Source organism: Megalopta genalis, chromosome 5 (genome assembly GCF_051020955.1).
Source record: "Megalopta genalis isolate 19385.01 chromosome 5, iyMegGena1_principal, whole genome shotgun sequence".
NCBI lineage: Eukaryota > Metazoa > Arthropoda > Insecta > Hymenoptera > Halictidae > Megalopta > Megalopta genalis.
The window spans coordinates 27,718,443-27,745,710 of NC_135017.1; the positions used below are offsets into that span (position 1 = coordinate 27,718,443).

At 34.8% G+C, this 27,268-nt stretch overlaps 1 protein-coding gene across 1 annotated transcript in view; it reads left to right on the top strand.

Annotated features, from left to right (window-relative positions):
* Positions 1-27,268, top strand: part of LOC117222457 (uncharacterized) — a 316,385-nt gene that overhangs the window by 183,735 nt on the left and 105,382 nt on the right. Inside the window, exon 2 of the mRNA XM_033474154.2 lies at positions 23,099-23,202. Coding sequence (XP_033330045.2) covers positions 23,099-23,202 — 104 coding nt within the window. The remainder of the gene's footprint in view (positions 1-23,098; positions 23,203-27,268) is intronic.

A 27,268-nucleotide genomic window follows, 5' to 3' on the forward strand; every position in this document is an offset into this window, starting at 1 on the left:
GTACTTCAGATCGCCATTTAATTGAATTACAAATTCAATTACATTCTATTTGAATTATAATTCAATTACATTGTATTTGAATTGTAATTGAATTACATTGTATTTGAATTGTAATTGAATTACATTGTATTTGAATTGTAATTGAATTACATTGTATTTGAATTGTAATCGAATTACATTGTATTTGAATTGTAATCGAATTACATTGTATTTGAATTGTAATCGAATTACATTGTATTTGAATTGTAATCGAATTACATTGTATTTGAATTGTAATCGAATTACATTGTATTTGAATTGTAATTGAATTACAATGTATTTGAATTGTAATTGAATTATACATTGTATTTTAATCGTAATTGAATTACACATTGTATTTCAATTACACTCGCGATTAAGGTAATTAGTAATTGAATTACATTGTATTTCAATTACACTCGCGATTAAGGTAATTAGTAATTGAATTAACTAAAAAGTATGAATTATATAATCGAATCGCAATGTAGTTGAATTTCAATGTAATGCAATTACGTAATTGAATTAGCATTTGTCGTTTCTATGTGAGTTTAGAGTGTAGATGCGATCTTCATATGTACAATGAAAAGTGACTGTATCGACGCAAGGAACACGAGTTAAATAAATACACGTACTATCACATTCATACACTCAAAATAGCATAACAGTGTTCTAAAACTTCTCGGAAATCTACTCAGTTTTGTCATAAATTGCGTAAAATTCGCAACCTAATTACAAATAAGTGGGTTAGAATCATAGTGGCATTGCATAACATTTTTTATACAAATCTTTCAAAATTCGAATTTCGTCGCCTCTTCGGGTCAAATCGACCGCAGTGCGTCAGCCATATGTGGTTGACAATACTTTTTCGTCATACTGGAAACTCGAAATTTAATATAGCCTATCAAAGCAATGAGAGTTTATTAGAATCTGCAGAATGCAAAAATTTCGCAAAAGCAATCTCGTCTTCTCAATGTTCGTGTTTTTCGAAATAAATTGCTCTGATTTTGTACGACTTTTATGATCTGCGGTGTGGGGCATTCGACGAGTTGAAAAAGTCATTATTCCATTTATTCGTTAATATTTCGAATCAGATACTTTATTCAGCAAACGCAGGATTATTAAATGTACATATAAATAAACAAATTGGTTCGATCTTTTGCGACGATTAACGCGTTAAACAGTCGCAGCACCGTTTAATTCGTGATCCAAATGATTCCTATCGGTTCTAAAATTGATTTCCAGGTTCGAAATTCCCCAAAACCTTCGGCCACTGTACAGAAAGTGTTCGAAGCAAGGCGGTCCTTGCTCTAGTCGCCTAGAGCCATAGTTTATCTCAGCTCTAGCGTTCGCGAACTGATATATGGTTCACTTGCGACGCCGAACATCCGAGATTAGCGTCCTTCTCGTCCGCGAAGCTTTCTCCGACGGGCGCCTCGGTTTGAACACTGTACAGTATGCATACATATACGGCAGCTTTATCGTGAACGGTCGTTTTTCACAGCGCCGTGACCTACATGCCGCTGCTGCCGGAAACCGCCTCGTCGCCATTTATCCTCAGCCAACATTTTGCTCGCGTCGCGTCGCGTCGCGTTGATCCGCGATCGCGTCCAACCGTCCGATGATTGCTCGACGAGCAATTTCGATGCGGCCCGATAACGCAGGGTGGAGCTCGCGCCGAGACTGATGAATATGAATAATTAAAAATCGAGCACAGCCGGCTCGATGCACGCCGGGACTTTTACCGCCGCGTTGGCTCGTCGATCGGCGATTCACCGGCGAACGCGTAATTTATAGTTATTACGTTCATCTCGGTGTCCCACGGTGCCTGATTTACTTAAACACTGATTGATTTTTCCATATAGTCGTGTATACGTTATTACACATTATTAGGTTTGTTTACGTAGAATCTGATCGGCGTGCCGCAAAATTCGACTTTTATCTCGTTTTGGGTGCTTACGGTTGCAGCCGAATCAGATCAGCGGCGTGATAAATTACGGCCGCAAAATCCATGCAATCTTCTTTAATTTTTCGAAAATCCGGTACTATTTGCTGTGTCGAATCAATTTTCACGGGAAAAATACGCGCTATGCTGGCACGCTTCATAAAAAATAACGCGGAAAGTAACGCGAGTACGTGTGTAACTTATAAAAATGCGGAGCATGGTCGCTATGCTGAAAAATCGATCTCTAAGCTGAAATTAACAGAAAATATAATAAATAGAGATAATAAGTACAAAGTAAATGAATAAATACGAAGGGCATGAACCAAGGTTTGAGAGAGATAAACAGGTACATTTTGTTGTCGAAACAATTCTGTACGAAAATATGATCGATCCTTCAAGATGTTATCAATCGATTGAAAATATTTATTTTTGCTCGATGACAATGGAAAGCATATTGTAGGTTAAAAATAAAATAAAGCAGTGTTTTAAATGTTTTCTGAAACTGTCGCGTGCGACCAAGAACGCATAAATTCGCGGTGTAATTAATTAGGCAATGACCGCACTGCGGATATTAAAAATCTACATTCTTGTAATCGAATAATATAATATAATAATATATATAATATAATATAATAATATATATAATATAATATAATATAATATAATATAATATAATATAATATAATAATATATATAATATAATATAATATAATATAATATAATATAATATAATAATATATATAATATATATTATATATAAATATTGTAGATACAGTGATTCACGTTAATATTCAGGCAGCTTTTAAAACAGAATATATATTTTTCTAATTGAACGAAATGGCTGAAATTTTTTGAAGATGTTAGTGGACTAGTTTACTGTAAAATGATCGAAATACTTTTTGTAATTTGCTAATTTTGCTATTACTTGGGGTGACAAAAAGATAAGAGATTCACGATTTTTTAACTTTTTTATCCGAGTCTACAACAAAAATTTAAATTTTATCGAAATCGGTTAACGGAAAGTCAAGCTACAGGCGTTGAAAGATGTAAAAGTCGCGAAATTTCTCACAGTTTTTTTGTCGAAAATCGAGAAAAATTGCGATATTCGCTATCTTTAACATTCAACAGCGAACATAGAGTCCATTAAAACCCAGACTGAAAAAATTGATATCCGATTGTCGAGTTTCTGACAACTAATTTCACTTGTCACATGTTATTTTGGGAAAATTATGGAAAAATTAAACGTATCTAGAAGGAATACCGTAAAAAATATGTTGAACAAAATTGATAAATGAAAAGATAAATGATCGCAAAGTATATCCGGTTATATTTTATCGGAAAGGTCCGCCGTTCGAGGGTTAATAGTTCGTAACTCACATAACAACGTTAATTGATTTCAATAAAATTTTCAGAATTTATTCAGGCTATCAAGATCTACAAAACGCATTGTTTAAATTTTCGTTATAAGATCAGACAAAAAAGTTTAAGAAACGCGAGTGTCTTATCCTTTTCGTCATTCCAGCCAGTTACAATTAAAAAAAAAAAATGTATACACATTCCAATCTCTCTGACATCTAAAAAATATACGTCATTTCGTGCATTTTGAAAAAAGTTCTTCCGTTTGAAAAGGTGACCGAATATAAATGCGAGTCACTATGCATGCTTCTATCTTCGCGTGTATGAAACGAATATTATTTCCTCGTTTCCGTTTATTAATTCTTGGCTTAAATCGATTAAAAACTCTCGTATCCCGGTTCTCCGATTATCCGTGTCCCGTCGATCCCGGCGAACGAGAGGAAACACGTATTTGCTTGCATCGAATTAAAATCGAGACGTTTGAACGCAGTGTTGTAAATATCAGACAGTCCGGCCGATACCACTAACTGGTTGAAATACAAAATTCTGTTTTCCAAGAACCGATTATAGACCGAGCCGTCCAAAACCTAATAAATTCTAATTATCTGCTGGCTGCACCAAGGAATCGTTTAATTAAGGCGATACCGGCGGATTATGAAGGTTACAAAGTAGATGAAGTTTCGAGGATTAAGTAACAGAACGTTGTAAATTCCCTTATGCTAATCGCAGCACTTCTTTTTCTCCTCAGGCCGTCACGCGGCTTGGAAAATATAGATTAAAGACTCGGATTTGGTTGGGCGCCGACGTAATTACAAGCATCCCGTACCGCTGAAATAAAAAGGTGATAATCACGTGTCCTATCGGCTGCCGAAAATTAACGGAGTCTGTTATTTATCGTATTATAGATACTCGACCGCGATCAACGATTTTTCTTAGAAGTTTCTCACGATTAGTTCGAATCGATTCTTCGTATAAAATGGCGAAGATTCTTTGGAATAGAAAGTCTCTGCTTCAATAATAATCATAATTAATAGACCGCGAATTTCCATATAAAATAAAAACTTTTCAACTCAATTATCATGAAAAGACATTAAATGAAATATCTGTTTCTCCTTTTACTAATTTTAATGACTCGTAGTGATGATAATGACCAATGAGATGATGATGAAATTTCTCCAAAGTGTTCACAATTTTCATGTGGTCATTTTGATCGTAAATGCATAAAATCCGTGGTATATAATTAGACTGCGGATGTCGATGCAAAATAAAAGTTTTTGTCCATTTATTGCGAAAGAAATTACTTAATTTGATAGTTTGATCCTTCTTTAACAATTTTAATTGGTCGCGAGAAACATACGACGTAATTAGGTAAAAGATGGTAGTCATTAATCATCCGACAGTTTCAAATTAGAGGTACTTGTTTTCGTCATCAATGTATAAAATCCACAGTTTAATAATAACAATCATTTTTGAGCCAATGTTCTTGCGAAATTGCTTCGTAAAATAATAATTTCCGGAAGCAAAATTATATTTTACTTAATTTACTCCATTCAATTACGATAATTATATCGTACTTTCAATTACATTAATTATATCTTATTTTCAATTACATAAGTTATATTTAACTTTCAATTACATCAATTATATTTTACATTTAATTACATAAATTATATTTGATCTTCAATTACATTAATTATATCTTACCTTCAATTATAACAATTATATCTTACATTCAATTATATCGTACTTTCAATTACATAAATTAGATCAATTTCAATTAGATCAGTTATATCTTACCTTTAACTACATAAATGATATTTTACTTTCAATTAGACAAATTGTATCTTATATAAGTATTTTACAGACATCAAATTTGTTTATTGGCTTTATAAAACCAGTTGTAGATAAGCTATAATAATAATAACAATAAAAACTGCCTCAGCGACATTTTTTTACAGCACAATTTAAAAGTATTAATTTCTTCTTTCGTTTCTTCACAGTATAATTATCGAACTGCGTTATTACATAACAACTATACATCAGATTTCAATTAGCTGCTATTCCCTTGCCAAGCATCTTAATTAAATAAGTCAAACCACCGCGGCAGTAAAGTATTCATGATCAATATCCGTTTTATAAACACTTTATTATGCATTTGAGAGACATTTGAGCATGTGGTTCAACGATTCATGCGCCATATTAAGAAACTTGTAGTGTCGTAAACGTACTAGTTAACAGATTGACGACCTAACGCAACCCAGATCCCAGTTACGATCAAATGCTTTTAAATCGTCGAACGATATTTTAATAATAATTTCGTAATACGATCGATTGGCGTGCAATAACTCAAAATCTTGTAATCATTTTCCAATCGTTGCGAGACCATCTTAAACGGATCGTTTAATCAAAATGATGGATAGTTCAATCTTTCTCTCGGACCTTTGCAAAAGGTTTCATTAAACGAAAGATTAACGGATAACTTAATTTAACAAATAACAATATTTGTTAAGTCTGCATAATTGTTAGAATTAATTATTTCTATAAGTATTAAACATCATTGGTATTTTCATTGGAATTATGATTAGAATGTTATTGTATTATTAGACTGCTGATTTTATTGCAAAATCAAAATCTTCCAGGACAATTGCAAGAAACGGAAATCAAATGAAAACACAATTTCTTCCTTTTATTAACTTTGATAAACTGACAATATTCTGTCAGAATACTTAAAAATTCGCCTTATATCTTTATAATTTTATATTTCAACTATTTATTTTTCCTATATACGTATAATATACGTTTATTCGACGCAATATTATCCTCGTTAGTAGTAAAAATCTATAAAATATGTCCTAGTTTTATTAAGAAAGAAACGTTAATATTCGTATCATAATTTGCACAACCTAGTTTTTCGCGATCATATCTGTTCGCTCTATATTTGTCTAATCCAATTCTTCACGAAGTTCTCACTTGCGAAGATATTATCGTGCACTGTGAAGTATAATCACGAATCTTCGCTTTAATTCACTGATAAATTTATCTATCTTGAAGTGCAATGATTAGAAAAATATATTTAAACAATCCGCACGTACGAAATTGAGTTATTGTTACCGAATTTATTACGTGACGCTAGGTATACAGAATTCATTAAAATGACAGATTCCAATTTATTAAAGACAGAATTCTTGAGATTGTAGACATACATTCATGAGGAATTTATAAGGAATTTATTACGTCATACTAGGTGTATAGAAACCATCAAAATGAATAGTTCCAATTTTTAAAAAAATTAGAATTGTTGAAATTATAAAAATACATTTTAAAGGAATCTATTCAATTTTATTACTTGTGATAAACATTACTACAAAATGCTATTTAAATGAATATGCGTACTATTGTAATTTTATCAAGTAATATAAAACAATTGTGTTAGATTTTAACCTAGAGTATAAATATTATTTTCTCGTTGTTCAGTTTGTACCAATTAATTTTTATTTTCATAAGTTTCATTCATATTTATAGAAGGACTATCTATAAAAAGTACCTTAAAAAATATGTTGAGCAAAATTGATAAATAAAATTGTAAATGATTCTAAGCATACTTAGTTATATTTTTGTAAAAAACAGTTATTAAATATTGATCGATTAGCATATTTTTTCTCTTCGACTTGCAATACCTTGCAGTCTTCTCGAAACGAACGTCCAATATTTGAACTCTTTTCGCTCATCTATAATCCAATAAAGTATAATAATTAGACTGCGGATTTCATGCATTTACTACAAAAATTAACAGATGAAATACAAAACTGTGGAATCAATGGACGAATTTAAGAATAAACGTGCCTGGGAAAAAATATTTCAACTATAACAAACACGTAAACACGTATTAAATGAAATATTTTTATTTATCTCTGTATTAAATGAAATACTTAATTGATTTTACAAATATATAATAAATAGTCAGCGGACTTTTATACAAAATTAGAATTGTCTGAAATATAATTGCAAGAAATATAATTCTTTCTTTCTTTAATAAATTTAAAAGGTCAAAAATAATACACTGACATTTCTTAATTCTCTCAATTTGTTTACTATTTTCAATTATAAATAACTAAGTTTTCCATAAATACATAAAATATACAATCTAATAATAAGTATTTAAAGTATGTATTTTAAAATTAATATGAACCTGAAATACTTAATTACATTCGTGTTGGCATTTGAGGCACGTATTTTTTGAGATACGTAAGTACATTTCCAATAACATTCATGAATTAAGAGAAATATAATCAATATTAATCGTAGAAAATAGAATTTCAAATAATTCATAGAAATTTAGCCATATGAAATACTTGTTTCAAATAATTATTTCCAGTACGTCTGAAGAAAATATTACTTCGATTAATTATTTTCTTTACCAACTGTCAATAGTTATAAAAACGAGTCGCGAGGCTCGAATAATCGGTACCTCCTCTTCCCAAATTGTCCATTTTTGTTTCCAAGCTGTGCGTCAATTAGGGAGAATTTACTGCACATATTTCGTTAACTATCTCCGACACTTTTTCAAATATCTCTGGCTCTTAACGTGCCGTCGAAAGCGTGTTGAATTCGTTATCAACAAGTGTCATTCGTATCAGAGAAAGACCAAAGGACTTTTTGCGCAGTCGCGAGAACTCCTGACGCCCTTTTAATAACTTAATATATCGGAACATGTTCGCCAGGTGAAAGAAGTCTTACCTGCGAGGTGGTGGTGGCGTCCTTCGGTTCGCTCGCGAATTAGTCACGCGTCCCCGATGCTCGATCGGCGTCAGTTAATGACCTGCAGCGTTAACAAACGACAACGTCCTAATTGATTTCCTGCATTCTTCGGTAACGACGCTTGCGACGAATCGCCTTCAATCGAGTCGCAATTATTCTCGCTACACATTCAGAAAAACGAACGCAGGAAGCGGACACATGATCGTTCGACAACGTTCGAGACCATTTTTTTGAGAATACTAATCGAAAATTTGAATACCTCCGTGCACGTTTTAATGAAATCGATTGGCGCTTTTGACAATTCATCTTTCATCTGCATTCACGAATTGCATGTAACGAGTGCTGTTGACATTATTTATTGTTCCTGGACTGCATTTAATCGAGAATGGTGAAAAGAACCGAGACAGATGAATAACGGAGCTGCATTCAAATAAATGGTTTTAACAATTAATTTAGATCTTGTGGGATGAACAGTATATTCAGGAATATTATACTGGTGTTCGAAAAATGTTTGATTTAGTAAAAAAACAAAGTATACGTATTATTTACTATTATAGTATTTGCAACTACTTTCTATTATATATTACTAGACTGCGGATTTTATGCATTTTTTATGTAGTAGATTAAATGCAAAATAGCGAAAACATTTAAACGATTTGAAAATATTATTGCATGACCGTAAACTCATTAATGTCGTAAAAAAAGAGATAAATGTCTCTGTAACTCCTGTATCTTGCAATTAATTTTTGTTTTGTTTTCTCGTCGTACTCATAAATTCGTTTGATGGCATCTGTAGATTTGACAAATGCAAGAAGATGTGTAAATTAATATGGTCCAATAGCACTTTTTTACGTTCTGCGTACAATCTGCAATCTTTTAGTCGCCAAAGAAAACATTTCTTTAATTTCCAGTTTCGCAGCATGACATATAAAACGGAGAATTTGCAAAATACCAACGGTTTAATTCTCGTAAATTGAATTGAACAAGAAAATTGGCGGTCTAGTTACGACAAATTGATTTTGACAAGAAACATCGATGAAGCAATGCCAAAATCGATAACAGATTTCATCGCGATATCGCTGACAGGAAATTTTAAACGACGCGGCGGCGTATCTTCGTACAAAAAGCATGCGCCCATGTTGTTTATCTGCAAGGGTGCGCCAGTTGAAAATCATAATGGCTCATGGTAACTGAAATACTGTTATTACTGAAATTACAGCGCGGTCAGCGATCGTTCGATTTTTACGGATTTTCACCCTGATCGTTCCTCGATGGCGGCTCGCTTCCGTTCCTGATAGCAAGAAATATTAAAGTGTGAAGGGCATGTAAATAATCTTATCTAACCATCGGAATCCGCAGTTACGGATAAACCTGCACGACCAGAAACAGATGCGAACAAATTATTCGGCTTACATAATTAATGTAAATATACACAGAGCTCTTCATTATGCAGCGACGCAATGCGTCAAACAGGTTAGTCTGCTGCAATATATTTCAAATGTGCAATGACAACGTTCTAGCAACAAAATTTTTCACGGGTTCGAATTTATTTATGGTGTATTGCGGATTTTTATGCGAGATCAAAATATTCTAAGTTGATTGCAAAAAACGTAGGTCAGATAAAATTGTATTTATGTTTTGGACAGTAAACCTACCGAGATCTGTAAGCGATTAACAAAAATTGCCTCGTAAGAATTATATTCGAATTTATTCGAATTTTTCACAATTCTTATAATATGCAGTTGAATAAAGAAATATATTAAACAATTTCTAATGAAAGCAGCTTCATCACTTTTGCAAGTGTTATATGATATAAAAATATTCTGAAATTCTTGTAATGTCTCTGCCGTCTTGTTACTTGTTCTAGTAATTATATATATATATATATATATATTTGCAACAAAGAAAGAACTCCTCCATGAGCTCTTTTGAATAATGAATAACATTGGATCTGAATAAATATACAAATTAAATAGTTATTCCTAATAACGAATAATTTTTCTTTGAATAACATTTCGAATATATCCTTCGAATAAATTTTTCGAATAAATTGTTATTCGATTAATGTTTCGAATAAAATTTTATCGAGATGACGTTTCGAATCAATTTCACAAATATCATTTTATTCGAATAATACATCGGATTCATTCTTCGAATAACATTTAATTCGAGTAACACATCGAATAAATCCTTCGAATAAAATTTTATTCGAATAATACATTGAATTATTCTTCGACTAAAATTTTAGTTAAATAATATATCGAATAAATTCATTAAACAGTACATGGAATAAATTCTTCGACCAATACATCGAGTAAATTCTTCGAATAACATTTTATTCGTGTAATACATCGAATACAATTTTATTTGAATAATACATCGAATTAATTCTTCGAATAATTATTCGACTAATATTTCGAATAAATTCTTTGAATAACATTTTATTCGATTAATACTTCGAATAAATTCTTCAAATAAAATTTTATTTGAGTAATACATCGAATAAATTCTTTGAATAACATTTTATTCGATTAATACTTCGAATAAATTCTTCAAATAAAATTTTATTTGAGTAATACATCGAATAAATTCTTCGAGTAATAGATTGAATAGATTCAAGTAATATATCGAATAAATTCTACGAATAAAATTCTACAAATAAAATATATCAAATTGTGCACTGCGGTACCGGTCTGGTGGTATTCGAACGTGTCGAGCAGGTTCACTATAAGTCGAGGAACATTATCTTGATTGATAAGAGCGCGCAGGAAAGTTCGGAATTTTATTATATTTGGAGCAGGCAGCGTAACATAAATTAAGTGCTATTCCGATTTTTCTCGTTGAGCCGACTCTAATGGCGCGCGAGAAACGATTCGCCTTAATGCGGTGTCGCATCTGGGAAATTGCGCAGTAGGTGTTTGCCTCCAATAAGAATTAGGCGACTGGTCGATCCCTGATCGCGGCGTGTTGCGCCGGTAAATTCAATTTCGTCTTGATTCTATCAGGATCGCGTAAAAACTAGCCGGCGGATGATTAATTCGCGTGGCCGGGATATGAGAAAAGCTCATACTTAATATGTTCTTCATAATGTTACACAGAACCGCTACGCGTGTCCCCACGGTATCATTTTTTTTTGCGCGAAATATAATTGTACGCGACGGGAAACACGCTGGTTTTTTCCTTCGATTTTACAGTAATTATTGTATGATACGCTCGAAGAGTTTTATCGGTTCGCGGAAAGCAAATGATACCATCGATTATGCTACCTGCCCGCGTTGCATCTGCAAAAAAAGAAAGAAAATAAAAAGTCTCAAGTGTTCATATTTAAGTTTGGTTTGTCCTTTTAATTTTTTTCTTTCTCTCTCTTTGTTCTTGTATTTCGTCTGCCCTTTATTATTACTAAAATATTTTAGATCTCTTTATGTCTGCAGCAGATGTTGTTTTCGCTTCGAATCGGAAAAATTATAAGAATTTGCTTTCATTCGAAGTGGTATTGATATCGTACATGCTATTTTCGAGTGTATTGATAAAGGAGTTGATAGTCTGAATCATTGATCCCGCGTGGGCACGTAGTCGAAGTTCTATTTTAAATTTTAATTGAAGATCTCCCCAGATAATTGCCTAGATTGCTACATGTAACATTAAATTACTTACAAAGTAGTTTACGGTTGGACAGTTATTATGACCGACAACATACCTCAGGCCTCTTCCTTCGAAAAACAGGCTGCAACATGTATTTACACTTCACTACTTACATATATAAAGCAAACGTCCATTTCGTATTACATATTTATCGTGCGATTTATTCGACCCTTTTAGCACACACTCACTTATGCGATCGTTTGTTCTTGTAATATATTGAACCAAAACATTCCATTATCGAAAAATTTCATTCGAGTTCTCCACTAGGTGACAATTGGACTGTGTGTGCGGATTTTATGCATTTATAATGAAAATGGGTAGGTGGAATTTCAAACAATGAAGATTTTAAAAGAATTTAAGAACACCTATGTATTATCTCTAACTCGTTGAGATTGTTATGTAACAAATGAAATTTTTACTCGACTCGTCTTTGTTGTACTTCATGAAGATAAGTTTTATTTTGCATAAAGACCCGCAGTCTAGTGGTAATAAATTTAAATATTACAATACTTAGATTATTATCTATATATAAGCATTGTAATATTTAGATTTATAATAGTTCTATTATATATAGTTCTATTATATAATAGTTCTATTATATATAGTTCTATTATATAATAGTTCTATTATATAATAGTTCTATTGAACGTTTGGATAGCAGAATATTGTAAAAATAAATGTTTGGATAACGGAGTCTCGATAGACTTTCCTTCACAATTTTCGAAAATAGCTGTCACATTCATTGTACTTGAATTCTGCTTGCTTCTTTTTTCAACGAGTTTATCTAATTCCAAGCAAAACTTGAAAATGATACATATTAATTTCTGTTCGATGGTGATTACTTCGGTGATTTATAGTGAACTTTTGTGCCGTATATTCAGACGATTATTTATATTTTCTTTACATGATTCATTTTTGAGTAAAACTTGAATCGTAGCACTTATTAATTCACGTTTTATGTTAATTATTTCAGTGATTTATTTTATTATTTATTTATTCATGCTTTAAACCAGATGGTTTATTCAGCAAATACAAAGTTGTTACATGTGCATACGTTCGATATTACTTACTGTTAGTTATTTCAGCGATTTACGATATATTTTTATGCTTTGTATTAGAACGATCATTTGTATTTTCCTTATATGATTTTCGATCATGTAGCGTAAGATGTAGAACCGTCAGTTTTACTAATAAGAGACATTAACTTCGACATGCAAGGAGGATTTCTGGAACAGTGTGTTTGGGTTATCTATTATACAATTTATGTTGCCATGTTTCTTGATACGGAGATAGTTAACCAGAGATCATGCGTGCTATTTGTCCATATAAAACGAGAATTTATCGATACATCTGGCATCACGAAATACTAACTGTCAAATAGTGAATTAATATAACGTGTTACACAGGCATTAAATTCGTTTTAATTCAAGAGCCAATAACACGGCCGTGTAGAATATCACGGAATACTTAACTGAATCGACCATTCGGTCGTTCGATAAGTGAAATGGACGGACAAAGTATTTTACGAGCACTTTTCAAACATGAGGAAGAACGAAGTCGCAACGATCGTTTCGCCGGGTCAAACGGGCGAATAGAAATCTGTGGATCAATCGACGTCAATTGGACAAACACGAGTCCCTTTGTGTTTGAATCTGAATGTAAAAACCGAATGTGTTAAAACATGAAATTAGATCGTATCATTCGAGATGTAACATCTTTACAGCATCTAATGATAGCTAAAGACCATAAATACATCGAAGTCCTGATTTTTCTGGACATTCATTGGCCCCAAAACATTCTGAACATCTTGATATTTGCGAATACGTTTTGGTTCTCACTAAAATTACAATTTAAATAGTCCAATGGTCATTTCGCGCGCGACGAGTATACTCGTCGTGACGCAAAATACTGCCGCTTCTCCATGGCGAGTAAACTCGTTATATACTGGAAAGTCGAAGAAATTAAAAGACCTCGAGGAAAAGATTGGCCGCAGCGATAACTGGACTGACCTGGATAGAAATATTTGAAAAAGTATTTAACCCTTGTTGTTGAAGACACTGGATCAGAATGACTTGAATAGAAAAAACAGGAGTATACATCATATATACTATATATATATAAGACAGCTAACTGGTTAAATGGCATTGTTAACGTACCCTTGGGAACGTACGCGATGGACGTGCCCCGGTTTCGTTGACAAGCCCGTCCCCGAGGTGACAAACAATTAAGCAGCATATTAATTTATATCCACTCGCCGGCCTTAATTCCGCTTAATTGTCCTTAGAACATGTTTATCCATCGGCCAGACAAGGAAAAAACGAGAACGAGAACGTCGCTCTCGGACGCGTCGGTCACGTTTTAGAGCGTTGGTACGAAAACAAGTTTTGCGGAACGCGCGCGTATCGGATCGGGAACGGAGCGTACGTTTCCATGAATAAAGAGGCGAACGACGAATGGTGTATCGCGAGACGCTTCGACGGATTAACCAAGGGCGACCGGCAAAAATTCCTGATTGCAGATTAGTAATTTATAACTGGAGGGAGATCTGTCGCGCGTAGGCAACAAGGGTTGTAATCCGGACAGTCCCAGGTCGGTTTCGCCGTCGCGTGTCACGCGTTCGACGCGTTTCTCCAGCGGGGAAATTACTGTTCCGTACTTAATTAAGAATCTCAAATCGGGTCGAGAACATCTCGATGCCACGGTTCTCTCGGCTTTATCTGTTACGCTCGCCGGACACGATTAAAATTTCGTAAGGGAAGAGACGGTCGGTCATTATCTCGAATCTTGAAGAAAGCGCGGCGATGGCTAAACTTTTCCTACTCTTTTTTTTTTACTTTTCAGGGTACATTCCAATGGATGCACGGATGATGGAGAGTCGAAAAATCGAAGTCCTGAATCTAGGTATGCAATTCAAATAAGTCCTGAACTCATTTGTTGAGAAAGTTCTGCGCGTCCAAAGTTGACGAGTTTCGTTTGAGCGGCGCCGCTCATTAAACTACGTCTGTGGAAGTAAATGTACGCATCAATATGACGTGCTAACCTGTCAAAAACGCTGGAAATTCGTTAACTTTGGACGCGCATAACTTTTTAATGAACGAATTTAGGAGTTATTTTAATTACATTCTTAGATTCAGGACTTCGATCTTTGGATTTTTCGCGACAAAATCCATTGGGATGTATACTGGAAAGTCGAAGAAATTAAAAGACCTCGAGGAAAAGATTGGCCGCAGCGATAACTGGACTGACCTGGATAGAAATATTTGAAAAAGTATTTAACCCTTGTTGTTGAAGACACTGGATCAGAATGACTTGAATAGAAAAAACAGGATTGCTTTTCTGACGATCATACGCCTCGCAGATTCTAACAAAGTTAACTCTACTTGACGGATTATAATAAAAATTAATTTTTAAGTTCGACAGATAAACGATTTAATATTAATTCCGTCAAAGTTAAGTAAATATTAAAAATTAAGTTAATATGAAACAAATTAAGATATACAAATATAATATATATAATATAATATATAATTAATATTATAATACATATATATATATATATATATATATATATATTTATAATTAATATATAATATATATTATAATATATATAATTAATATTATATTATATATAATATATATATATATATATATATATATATATATATATTTATAATTAATATATAATATATATTATAATATATATAATTAATATTATATTATATATAATATATATAATATACAAAATTAAGTAAATATGAAAATCCGATATGAAATTGTTCTAATTCTTTAAATTTATTTCAAAGTTGATTATATTAGACTGTAACAGGTACATAAATATATTTTACGTTCTAACAAAAATGACATCAATATTATAAAAGAAAATTAAATTTTCTTTCCGTCGATATATCCACAGGCGTTTTCTAATTACTTCTTGGGCTAATTTTGGCATCCGTTCTATTATTTCTGATACACTTTGGTTCTATGCATTTTATAGTGTGATCCACGTATTAAATCAGTGCGCGTCGTACCGTGCGATGAGCATGAAATGTACCCCGGATTCGATCTCAATGAACCATCTCAATGGGTAAATTAATATTGCATAAGTGACAAGCGTTTGTAACTTAATATGTACGATATGATGCCATATTGCAGACTTGCAGACATTACCTAAACTGAATGGAATATTACAATTTATACTAACTAAGCAGGTGACCGAATACTTTTGGAGATGGGGGAAGCATGTCAACGAACTGCCAAATAAAAGCCTCACAGAACGATTCAATGTTCAATAAAACGTTCGAAGAGATCGTACAGAATACGAACAATCAATATAGCACATAGAAAATTATATGGTATTCGGAATACGTTTGCATCACGCTTCGTATCAGATCGTGACAGGCGTGTAATTCTCAGCATGCGACATCATCTCGGAGCGATCGATACAGATGTACAGCGTCGGAAAACGCGTCCGCAGAAAACGAAGAAACTGGAAGTTAGTTGGATTGGACGGTTCCGCGTGAGTTGTCGATTTGCTGTAATAAATTGTGTTCCCGCGACAGTTTCTCAACCTCCTGGAGAGCGCGAGTCTTACATAGCAAGTAACCAGTTACGTTAACTCTTATGTAGGCAACAGAAGTTTTCCCAGTTGTTTGGCAGCCGTGGCACACAATCTATTCTATTTTCAAATTTTACCTGTCCGGCAATTTTTTTTTTGATTTTATAATTTTTGACGAAATTCGTGATTTTTTATGAAATTCATAATTTTTTTCTTCCATAGTATAGACAATATATATATATATATATTATTATTATTATTATATATTATATATATGTGTATATATAATATATAATAATAATAATATAAAAAATATGTATTATACACATGTAATATTATTTTTATAATATTTTTCAAAGTCAATCGTCTATATCCACGTACAATATATCATATAAGGTGATCCACGCAAACGTTTCAGGTAATAACTCGGTTATTAATACATTCGTGAACAAATGCCAAACGAAAATAACGAAAAAATACGTATATTATACAATTCTATCGTAAAAAATTACTCACAATTCACGAAACTACAATCTACATCGTAGGGCAGAAGAGCCAATTACTGTGCACTGTCGGCGGACTTCAGGGATTTTCGCTGCTAAAAACAATTTTAACAATTTTATTGACATTTCTTAATCCTGAACCTACGGTTACCGGGTCGTTTTGACCCAATGTATTTAAATCGTCACCTAATTAGTCAAGTTTCGACAATTTAATTAAATAAATGGCTGCTACACTAGGAACAATATAAAGACTAATAAGCCTACATTCAAGTTTCTACAAAAATATGTTTCGAAAAATTAATAAATATAGCTGAGCTATATTTATTAAATATAGCTGAATTCTGAATCTGAAAAAGAGGCGCCACAGCTAACTGGTTAAATCGAAGTAATATTTTATTCTGTTGTCATTAATGCACAGCTATTGGGAAACACGTAGGCAGGCAATAGTTATCAATTTCTTTGTTCTTCTAACAAATTATGAACTACAAAGAAATCCTAGTCGCTGCAACCGTAAAAGAAATCGTGGTGCAAGAAGTTAAAGAAAAGACAATTAGCCTTTCTCTTCGAATGATCCGACGTTTCGTATTACACGATCTACGCTACAAATGTTACGAGACTGAAAACAGGGGGGCAAGAAGGATTTGAAACGAAAGCATCAGCGATCAGTGTTAGCTTGTTTACACGGTCGCAGGGTTTCCAAGATGCAGGTGTCAGGACCGAGCACACGCTGCGCTACGCCGATCGTTCGTCTAATTGTACCGACAGCATCGCGTCTGCCTTCGGGCGAGCCTTCAGATAAGGATAAGCAAAGGTGCTTGGGAGCATACGTGGCGGAAGAGAATTCATGTTTCATCGGTTCGTTAGCGACGCGGAAGAGCAACAGTCCGGAGACATTAACGTTTTACATTCTTGTAAGCGCACACGTATTACCGTTTTGCTTCTTTCTGCTTTTGAAACTGGATTGCGGATACTGCGCGTTCACGATGTATCGAAACTTGAAAACAGATCGATATTGATCGAATATATCGTTTTATCTTCGTTTTGGTTGAAGCACCCTTCGATGACGAGGAAAATTTTTGGCGAGTATTAAGGTGGAGAACGAATCGAGATGTGCTCATTCAAGCACGTTAGCTTATATGCATGTAGAATGTAGATATTCTGATGGCTAATTCAATACGAGAAAAAGAAAAATGGTCTTTGATAGATCGTTATTTTGTTGCTCGAATGATATTATTGTAAGCCAATTGTTTAACACGTTACAAAATACGTCATTTTGAGATATTTTACTTTTTCATACCAAATGCAATACTGATATACCTTTGAATGTCTAAGGCAAAAGCATTAATCGTCATATCTCACTGTTCCATTTTTACCTTTTTTGTGTTTCTCTGGAAAAATATTGAGATATTAAAATATCTATATTTATATATGACTTCTCCATTATTATGATTATTTATAATTATATTTATTTTATTTTATTGTTTTCAACATACAAAATATAGCGAAAATAATATTTCATTATTTTCGAAAACCAAATTGTTATTAGGAAAATAAAACTTTAAATGTCTGTTTCCTTAAACTTCATTATTTAGATGTACACCCCTCTCCAAAAGTATTAGGACACTTACAGAAAATTGGATAGCTATGAAAATTCGATGTGAAATTGTGATAATTTTTTAAATGCTACAATCTGAGCGTCACTTAGAAAGAATTTACTCACAATTTATACGAAATAAGCAGATGCCCTTTAATTTAATTTAACCTTCGGAGGGCGGTGTATCTCGGTATTGAATTAGAGCAGCGACCGGTAACCAGCTGAACCGAACGCATCTCGCATGCGAAACGATACATCGATTCACAATTCAGCGAAGATTAAGTTCGACTTACTAAGTATCTGTTCGATTATCCGACCGAACAACTATGTAACTCTCCACTTAGCTCGGATAACCAAGATTCTCCGTATATTTCGTCCGCCCACCGTAGCGTTATTAATAGGAGAGCTCAATCTCAATCATTTAGTCCTAATACGTATGTACAGTATGACACTCAATGAATGTAATTGCGAGATACCAATAAAGACAGAGAACGATTATTAACGACTTTGTCCCGTAGATGTTATCGGTAATTGCCGGCCTTTACCGTCGTTCGTCGGAACATTTGATTATTGGTCCCTTAGCGTGTTTCGATTCCCATAATCGATACCTTCGCCTCGGGACCAATGGGTGCCGGCCGGTTTCCTGAAAAAAGATCGTGAAAAATGGTTCGGATGTGTATACTTTGTAGTTCCATGCGACGAAAAATACGAGCGACGTGCACTGCAATCGAGTCGGAACGGGTCGAAGCCGGACAGCATCCGGCCGTCGAGGATGAATGGTTCTATGGTCATTAGCATGCGGAAAATTTCTAACAGAAAAACCAGAACGACCCGTTCTCGATGGTCATTTTAAATGCTCCGTCTCCGATCGGTTCGCGAATTACCGGGAAACTGGAGCGGGCCTTACCACAGGGGCGATTCTCGAATCGTCCGTAGTTCCGCGTTCGAGACGATTAGACGGCCTCGTTCGAGCGTTATTCACCAGCCATAAATTCGATATACTAGGATAGATGCGTGATTTATCACCGTGAGCGGTTCTTTTGATTTAAGGGTTAGGGCTAAAGAAACTTAAGTAGGGTCTTCTCTTGCTCTAACCTTCCTGGATACGCGCCTTTTAGAATCTCAACTGCGTGAACACCTCGCTTGGTCGTTACGAGCTCTGATGGCCCCGGGTGAGAGTTACGTCTCTTTTAACGCGTCAAAAATCCTTGTCGCATATCAATGAGTTTTCAAGTTTTTAGTCGCTCGATCGGGACCTTCCTGATCCCTGCAAGAAACCGTCGGACATTGATCGGTTGACTCAGGAAGACGGGTGTACAGAACCGTAGAAAGCTTATTAAGCTTCAAATAATAATTTTCTATTAAATCTATTAATATTGTTATTAAGATATCATCCAAAATGAAAATAAAGATTAAAAAAGGTAAAGGAAAATATAAAGTATAAAATAATATATAACCCGATTCTAATCGATTCTTCGTTATACCTCATTTAACCATTTGCGCTCGAAGCTATTTCAACTGTAAATCTAAAATAATTTCTCTGACTTATGGTATTTTTATTTTACATGAGAAAGTGCGTTTTATGCATATGAAATTGACTCTTGTGGCTCGCACAACGGTAACGCTCTTAACAATCTTTTTAAATCTAAGTTTTGCTAATGTAAAAATTATTTTAGAACGTGACATCATAAATTTTAATGGTGCCTCAGAGTCACCACTCGAGTGCAAAGGGTTAATAATTACGTTCAACAGTTTAGAGAATAATTTCAGTTCTTGAAACGACATCTCGTACGATAAAGGGGTTATTGTTGAATTGATAATAATCAAGCATTAAGATGTCTGAAAATGTAGACATAGTTTTCAATAACGGGCAATCGTATCTTTCATACTTGCATGTGAAGAGTAGAGTCAATCGAGCCTGTTAGTTGATAAGTGGCGTGACTCGAAAATTATGAAAAATTCTAGAAACAGCTAGCATTAAGTACAGTTGTTTTATTTGCCAATTAAAAGTTCTGTATAGTTTCTTTTATGTCATTATAAAATAAGGGAGAGTTTCACATGGCAAATATAGTGACTAACATTATCTGAAATGGTGGCTTCAGCTATCAATGGTGAATGTTAATGATAAGAAATGCAGCAGCGAACGAGTTTCTATAATATTACTGTAACAAATGAGACTCATAATGCAATAAACTGTTACGTTAAATGATAACAATTAATTATTACATTAATTGCCACATGGAAATTATTATGGAAGTAATGTTAAGTCATTTTTGAAAGTACTACAAGAAAAGTAGTGAACACTTTCCAATAAACACAGTATATCATTATTAATTACTCTACAATAATTGCCATATGCCATAAGATTGACTTTTGACTGACACATGACTTTTGTAAAAGAAAGGAATGTCGACTCGATTATTTTTGTTATGATATCGTTTGTCGACTGTAAAAAGAATATCGTTTTTCCTCTAAATTATGTTATCATGATCACTATTCTTTCATTCTATTTCCTTACTATAAAACTACATTCTGCTCTGATTTTTTTTATGAAGTATTACATAAACGTCCAATTTTGACAGTATTAAGAAACAGGACTTCCGCCATTTGTCAACTGAGAGGTTCATTTTCACTTGAATTATGTTTGCTGTTTTTAATCCCTTAAACTCGTGCCAGTGCATGTCACGGACACACGAAATTAACACTTTTATAGAAACTTTTAAGCCGTATAAACTTTACGAATTTTGAAGCTGTTCCATTTCTATAAAAATAAAACTTGTCCCACAAGAGAATCGAATGGCGTCAATTACCTCTTCGGAGTCATCTGAAAACAAGTTTAAAAATTGATTTACTATGCTAGAATGACACGTACAGATGAAAATTATTGTACGTTAGGGGATTAACGATCGAGAAAATGAATAAGGAATGAAATTATTGCTTCGGTGGTAGCTTTAAAACTATAATTAATTATTTTAACCTTTAAATAAAAAATTAATCTTAAAAAATATATTAATTTCGACGACGATTTTCTCCTTCGCACACGTTCTCGTATCGTCAAAAACGACGTAGACATTTCGGGTGACTGAACACATTTTTAAATCCTTAATCGTTCCATAAGACCGCAAGTTTCATCCAGAGACGAACACGAAATTCAAGAAAATCGACTTTGATAAAGAGTTGAAAGACTCGAAGTATTTCGGCCGTTTTTTGTTATTGATCATTAACGCCGCCGTCGTTAAACTGCATCTTCCTCATTTCCCTATCATCGCAACCACAGGAAGAAAATGATAAACTAATTATCGGAACTGGTAACATATTGGAACCGATCGGTCTTCGTAACTACAATTATCGTCAATTTTACAATTTTTGTTTACCCCTTGAATTTGCTCGACGTACTCGTGTCTTTCTCAAAAAGTTGTCCAGAATTCATAACTTTATACGATTTTTATGAACTCGTGTTTTTGAACCACTTATGTTTACTTTGTATCATAAATCTCGTTTGAACAGGTTTTTCGATGACTGTCAACTTTTTTCGTGCCGTTATACAGGGTGTCCCGTAATGACGTTAACACTCGAAAAAGGGGTGTTGCTTTGTTTACGAGTTGTTAATGAAAAACTGACCAATGAGAGGCGAGCTCGACTGGCGCAAGGTGGCCGAACCAACGAGCGGTCGAAGCCCAGTTTCCCTCATTGGCTCGGCCGCCTAGCGCTAGGCGAGTTCGCTTCTCATTGGTCAGTATTTTCCGTTAATAACTCGTGAACCAAGCCGCGGATTGCATTTTCGCTGAGGAAAAAGTTACTTCGAACGACCTCAGGAACTCCCCATTTCCAGATTACGAGACGTTTCTTAGGCATTTTAGACATTTTTTAGACTGCATATTTGAATGGTAAAGTGATTTTTTAAGGATAAGCTTTAGCTTGACACATCAAAAAACGTTATCACCTTTAAGGTATTACGAAGCACAAGAATTCGCCACTTTTTGCATTTGACGCAACTTGATGCTGTTACAGACTTTGGAAATTGCAAATGGTTCAGCTTTTTGCTGCTGCATGTTTCAAAAATTACAACCGAGCTAGCTTCCTGCTGCTAATGTACTACGGAAATTGCAACTTAACCAACTTTCTGCTGCTACAGACGTTGATTGATGCCAGCATTTCGCTGCTATATATTTCGAAAATTACAACCGTGCCAGCTTTTTGCTACTATATACTTTGAAAATTGCAGCTGTGCCAACTTTTTGCTGTTGCATATTTTTAAAACTCAGGCAACTCAGCCAGCCTATTGCTACTATATACTTCGAACATTGCAACTTAGTTAGCTTTTTGCTGTTATCTATATCGAAAATTGTAAGACAGCTTGCACTCTGCTGCTGTGTACTTCGGAAATTACAACCGGACCACCTTCTTTTCTGCCACATGTTTCGAAAATTACAACTCAGCCAGCTTTTTGCTGCTATGTGCATTCGAAAGTTTCAACTTGGCCAGCTTCTCGCTACCATGTAACTTCGAAAATTGTAACAGAGCTGGCTTTCTGTTGCTATCGAAAATTGCAGCTGGATCAGCTTTTTGCTGCTACATGTTTCGAAAATTGCGACCGAGTCAGCCCGTTGCTGTTTTGCCAATTGTTCGTGTCAGGGCGTCGCTGTGCGACGTAACGACTAGATAGAATAAGTAACCAATGATGATCGCGGAAGTGCGTGTATATCTGACCAGGTGTTTTTGATTTTCAGCGATATTTCAAAGAACGTCCGTATCCAGAGGTCAATTGAGGATCCAAGGTGTGGCGACGTGCCTGTACCTGTGCATGGATTCCTGTGGTCTTCTTTACGGCTCGGTAAGTCAAGCTGTCCACTGGAAAAAGTTGCTCTTCCTTTCGATAAAATCGCCTCATAGCACGTCCCGAGCAGACAGACGGCGAGAGCATACCAGTCGAGGAAGAAAATGAAGCGGCCGAGTGCCACGCGACGCCGACCGCTTCTCTCCGCCTCTTCTTATCCCGTAATACGCTATCGCGGCATCTAAATTACAGAAACGTACGTGTGGGGAAAAACGAATCGGCCACACGAGCCGGGTTCGTTAGGCCGGCATTCGAATTCTGAATCCCTGGGCTGTTTCGTGTTGCTCGACATCTACGAAATAGTTTACGCGTCACCGTCGACCTATCTGATGGTATTTTGTTGCATTTCTATTACCGATTGCGATGTTTGTCGCGCCGGCAAACCAGTTCAAGTGTTCCGATACATATTTCCGATCGTTTCGCAGTTGTTGTTGTGCGGTTCGGATGTTGACTATGTATTCGAGCGTCCTGTTTTAGCGGGGCCGTTCTCCGCGTGATACCGAATTAACTTCTTGCTGGGGACCCTTAAGAGAGCTTCCGTTGCCGGTGGAACGACTACATATTAGTATTAATGTTATCATTAAGCTATTGGTATTAGAGGAGTTTCTGTAAATTTGCTTCTTAATTTTCGAACATTTAGAATTTAATACACGCGTATTTAATTGAAATTTCAGATGTCCCGAACGCTACGTGTGCGCTACATTTTTCATAGATCGCCGTTCCGAAGGCAATGCGCACTTTTATAACGATTCCTTATTAGCTGTGCAGAGAGTAGATAATTTGATGAACCATGCTGTGAGCATTTGCTTTCATCAAGTTCAAAAGCCTCGTCTCATCGAACCATTTTCTCTTCTTTGTAATATTAAAATTACGTGTGAGATTTATTAATACGTTACACGATTACTTTTAATAGATCTGGTTCTTGAGTTTGAAATATTTCGAATTTAATTCGCATGTACAAAACACGAAATGTTTCCATGGCTACGTTGTGCGCACTGTGTCATAGATTGCCATTCCAGAAACATTGTGTGCATTTTTATAAGATTTCCTTGTTAGCGGTGCAGGTACTTTACGAACCGCACTGTATGCAGCTTTTTTCGGCAAGTTCTTTTTAAAATCGCTCGAAACGGCCGGCAATTTACAATCCACAGAGATTCTAATTGAAATAGGATGACTTGCTTACGGTTTGAAAACGCATTCGCATACTGCACGCTATAACCAGTTTCAAGAGCAGGTTAAATGAACACGCGGAATCTTGTAAAAATAACCTGATTACGTTGGTTAACATATACCAGCGCTGTTCGGAAGACGAGTTGCTAACACAATTCTTCCCTGGACGTGTCCTACATCGTCTTCTCATCCGCAGTGGCCAACTGAAACCACGACATTAATCCTGCTTTCAAATCCAGTTTACGCCTTAATTAAAATCTAGAAAGTGAAAGTGTCTTGTTAGCCGGACGATTTGTTTACCGGGAACGTTGTTCTTTATTCGCTTCGAAATATACAAGTGACAATCCGAAATGGTTCATCCTCCGGTGAACATAATCACTAGACCGTGGATTTCAGGCATTTATTTTTATGCAATTAATTGGTTTCTATTTCTTTCAAAGAACGCAGAACATTTTTATTTTTCATAAAAATCTGTAGTCTAGCAATCACAATACGAGAGAACTATGATGAACGGGACACATATTGAATGGGACATTCTCAGATGGCACAAAGACGTCTTTAAGACGTCTTGAAGACGTCCCGAATTAGACGTCCCCCCCCCCCTTTTAACGTCTGAAATAAATCGTCTTACATACGTTCATCTTAGAGCATACTAAGACTACTAACTTCAGACCTAAAATGGACGTGAAATGGACGTCTTTAAGATGTTCAGTGTTTATTGAGTTAACACTATCACAAAAATTGTGAATCTTTCTATAATAAAATTGGCTATGTTGTATGAGGTACTGTTACTTTTCATTCAGTTGTTATTTATTCCATTCGATCAGAATGTTGACATATAGCATCGGATCAGTCATCCATTGTCATAGTAATTGAACGAGTCAAAATTTGAATGTTGTAAACAAGTTTATAAATGGAACATATAGAATATTACAGGTCTTTAGTAAATTGGCAAATGAAACGTGTGCCATAAAAAATGCACCAAACTTTCTCTGCTTATTAGGTTATTAATTCTTCAAATATTTTTATTCAGAAAATTTTGTTAATTTTGTTCGATACCTTTTTATCGAAAGAATTATTTTCTGTCATAAAATAAATTCGACTAGAATGAAATACTTGAGTTACAGATAAAATAGTGTAAAACGCGGTAAGATCAGTCGGCTAAAATAGGTGGAGTAGAGTAAAAAGTCGCGAAATTGAATAATAGAATTAAAATAGATATAGGAAAAAATAGATGGTTAATAGATACCAGAAAAAGAAGAGAGATAATATGACATAAAATAAAATGAAATTAGAATAAGAGAAGATGAAATAGATATACGAAAAGATAGATGGTTAATAGATAACAAAAAAAGAAGAGAGATAATTCATATTATGAAATTATATTCATATTATAATGAAATTAGAATAAGAGAAGATGAAACGCGTTGCTCGTCATTAAAAATAAGATTAAGACTACGGTTAAAATCAGAACGCCATGTAAATGTCATGTAAATTAAAATAAATGAACTAGTATAAAATGAGATGAGATAAAATCGGAGTGGCTAAATAGGTATTAATAAAACGGGCTGATCATATCAACGCTCCCCAACAAGATCTACCCTAACTCGGTGCCTCTTTAACAATTGTGCAAATTTCATTGCCTGGAACAACCTTGAAATATGCATAAAGCAAAAGTATCCGTTTACAATTTATCCCTGAACTATTTTTTCTTTGAGCACGCGAAAAAAAATCCGTATTTAGACAACTACCGTTACACCGATTCCTGTTTACGCCGTGTACATCGAATAACAACATAATCACAGAAGCACCGAGCACGTTACAACCTCTGGAAACGGAAAATGAACGAGTTGTCACACAAGAGTTAAAAAGTTGACAGCACGAGAGTTAAAAACCCGGCTCGGCATTCAGATCCTAGTATGACATTCTATCTAACAACCATAAACGCGAGCGATACAGGTGTAGCGTGGAAGGTGTGGTTGGCGGCGAACCGACGGCATCGGAAGTCGGGGAAACGTCCCCTAAGTCTTGGAAATGCTTATCGTCCCGTGGTATATCCACGGTGCACAAAATCCGTGGTTCGCGTACGCGATCAATTTCATCGGTGTTTTCGAGACTTAATTAAAACCGATGACGTTTGATCGAAATACAGGAGCAGCTGTGCAAGCCTGAGAAACAGGTTTAGCCCCTAACTGCTATCGTTCCCCGTTTCGTTCCTCCTTTTTTTCGACCGCGCCGCTGTAACTAGTACTGTACAAAAGGAATGCGTTTCCCCTGGGGTTGATACACTCTTGACTGTGTACCATTTCGCAGGAGGATGCGTTTAATGGCCGATTAATCTTGTTAGTCGCGCGGTTTTTCCGGAGATTTCCGCGGCCGCCTCGGCCGCCTCGTGTAACGAGGAAATTGGAATTTGATTCGATTTGATTCGATTTCATTCGATTTCATTCGATTTCGATGGAGGCCGCCCCGCGAGACACCTTCCTGTTCTTTCAGGGTGTTGACAAGATAAAAGAACCAATTATGGAACGGTTTTCAGGGGATTTTATACGATTATCATCACCATTTAATCACAACTTAAGTGTGTTGTTGTTGATTATTTGTACCACTGTCCGGTAGATTGATGTTTTTAGATAACGTAATAAACTTTGAAATATTCACTTAATACGACTAAAAATTCACTCGTATTAACGAGTGAAAGAGTAAAGTACGAGCGTTATGGAACACACACCGTTTCCGTATCATGTCTCCGTGTTCTATATTGAATATCTCTAACTTGGAACGGACATTTGGAAATGCCGTTCCAAAATAGGGACATTAAATATGAAACACGGATGCCAACTATTCCATAAATCGGGACAATGAAAAAATTCCTAAATAATGTCCACAGTTG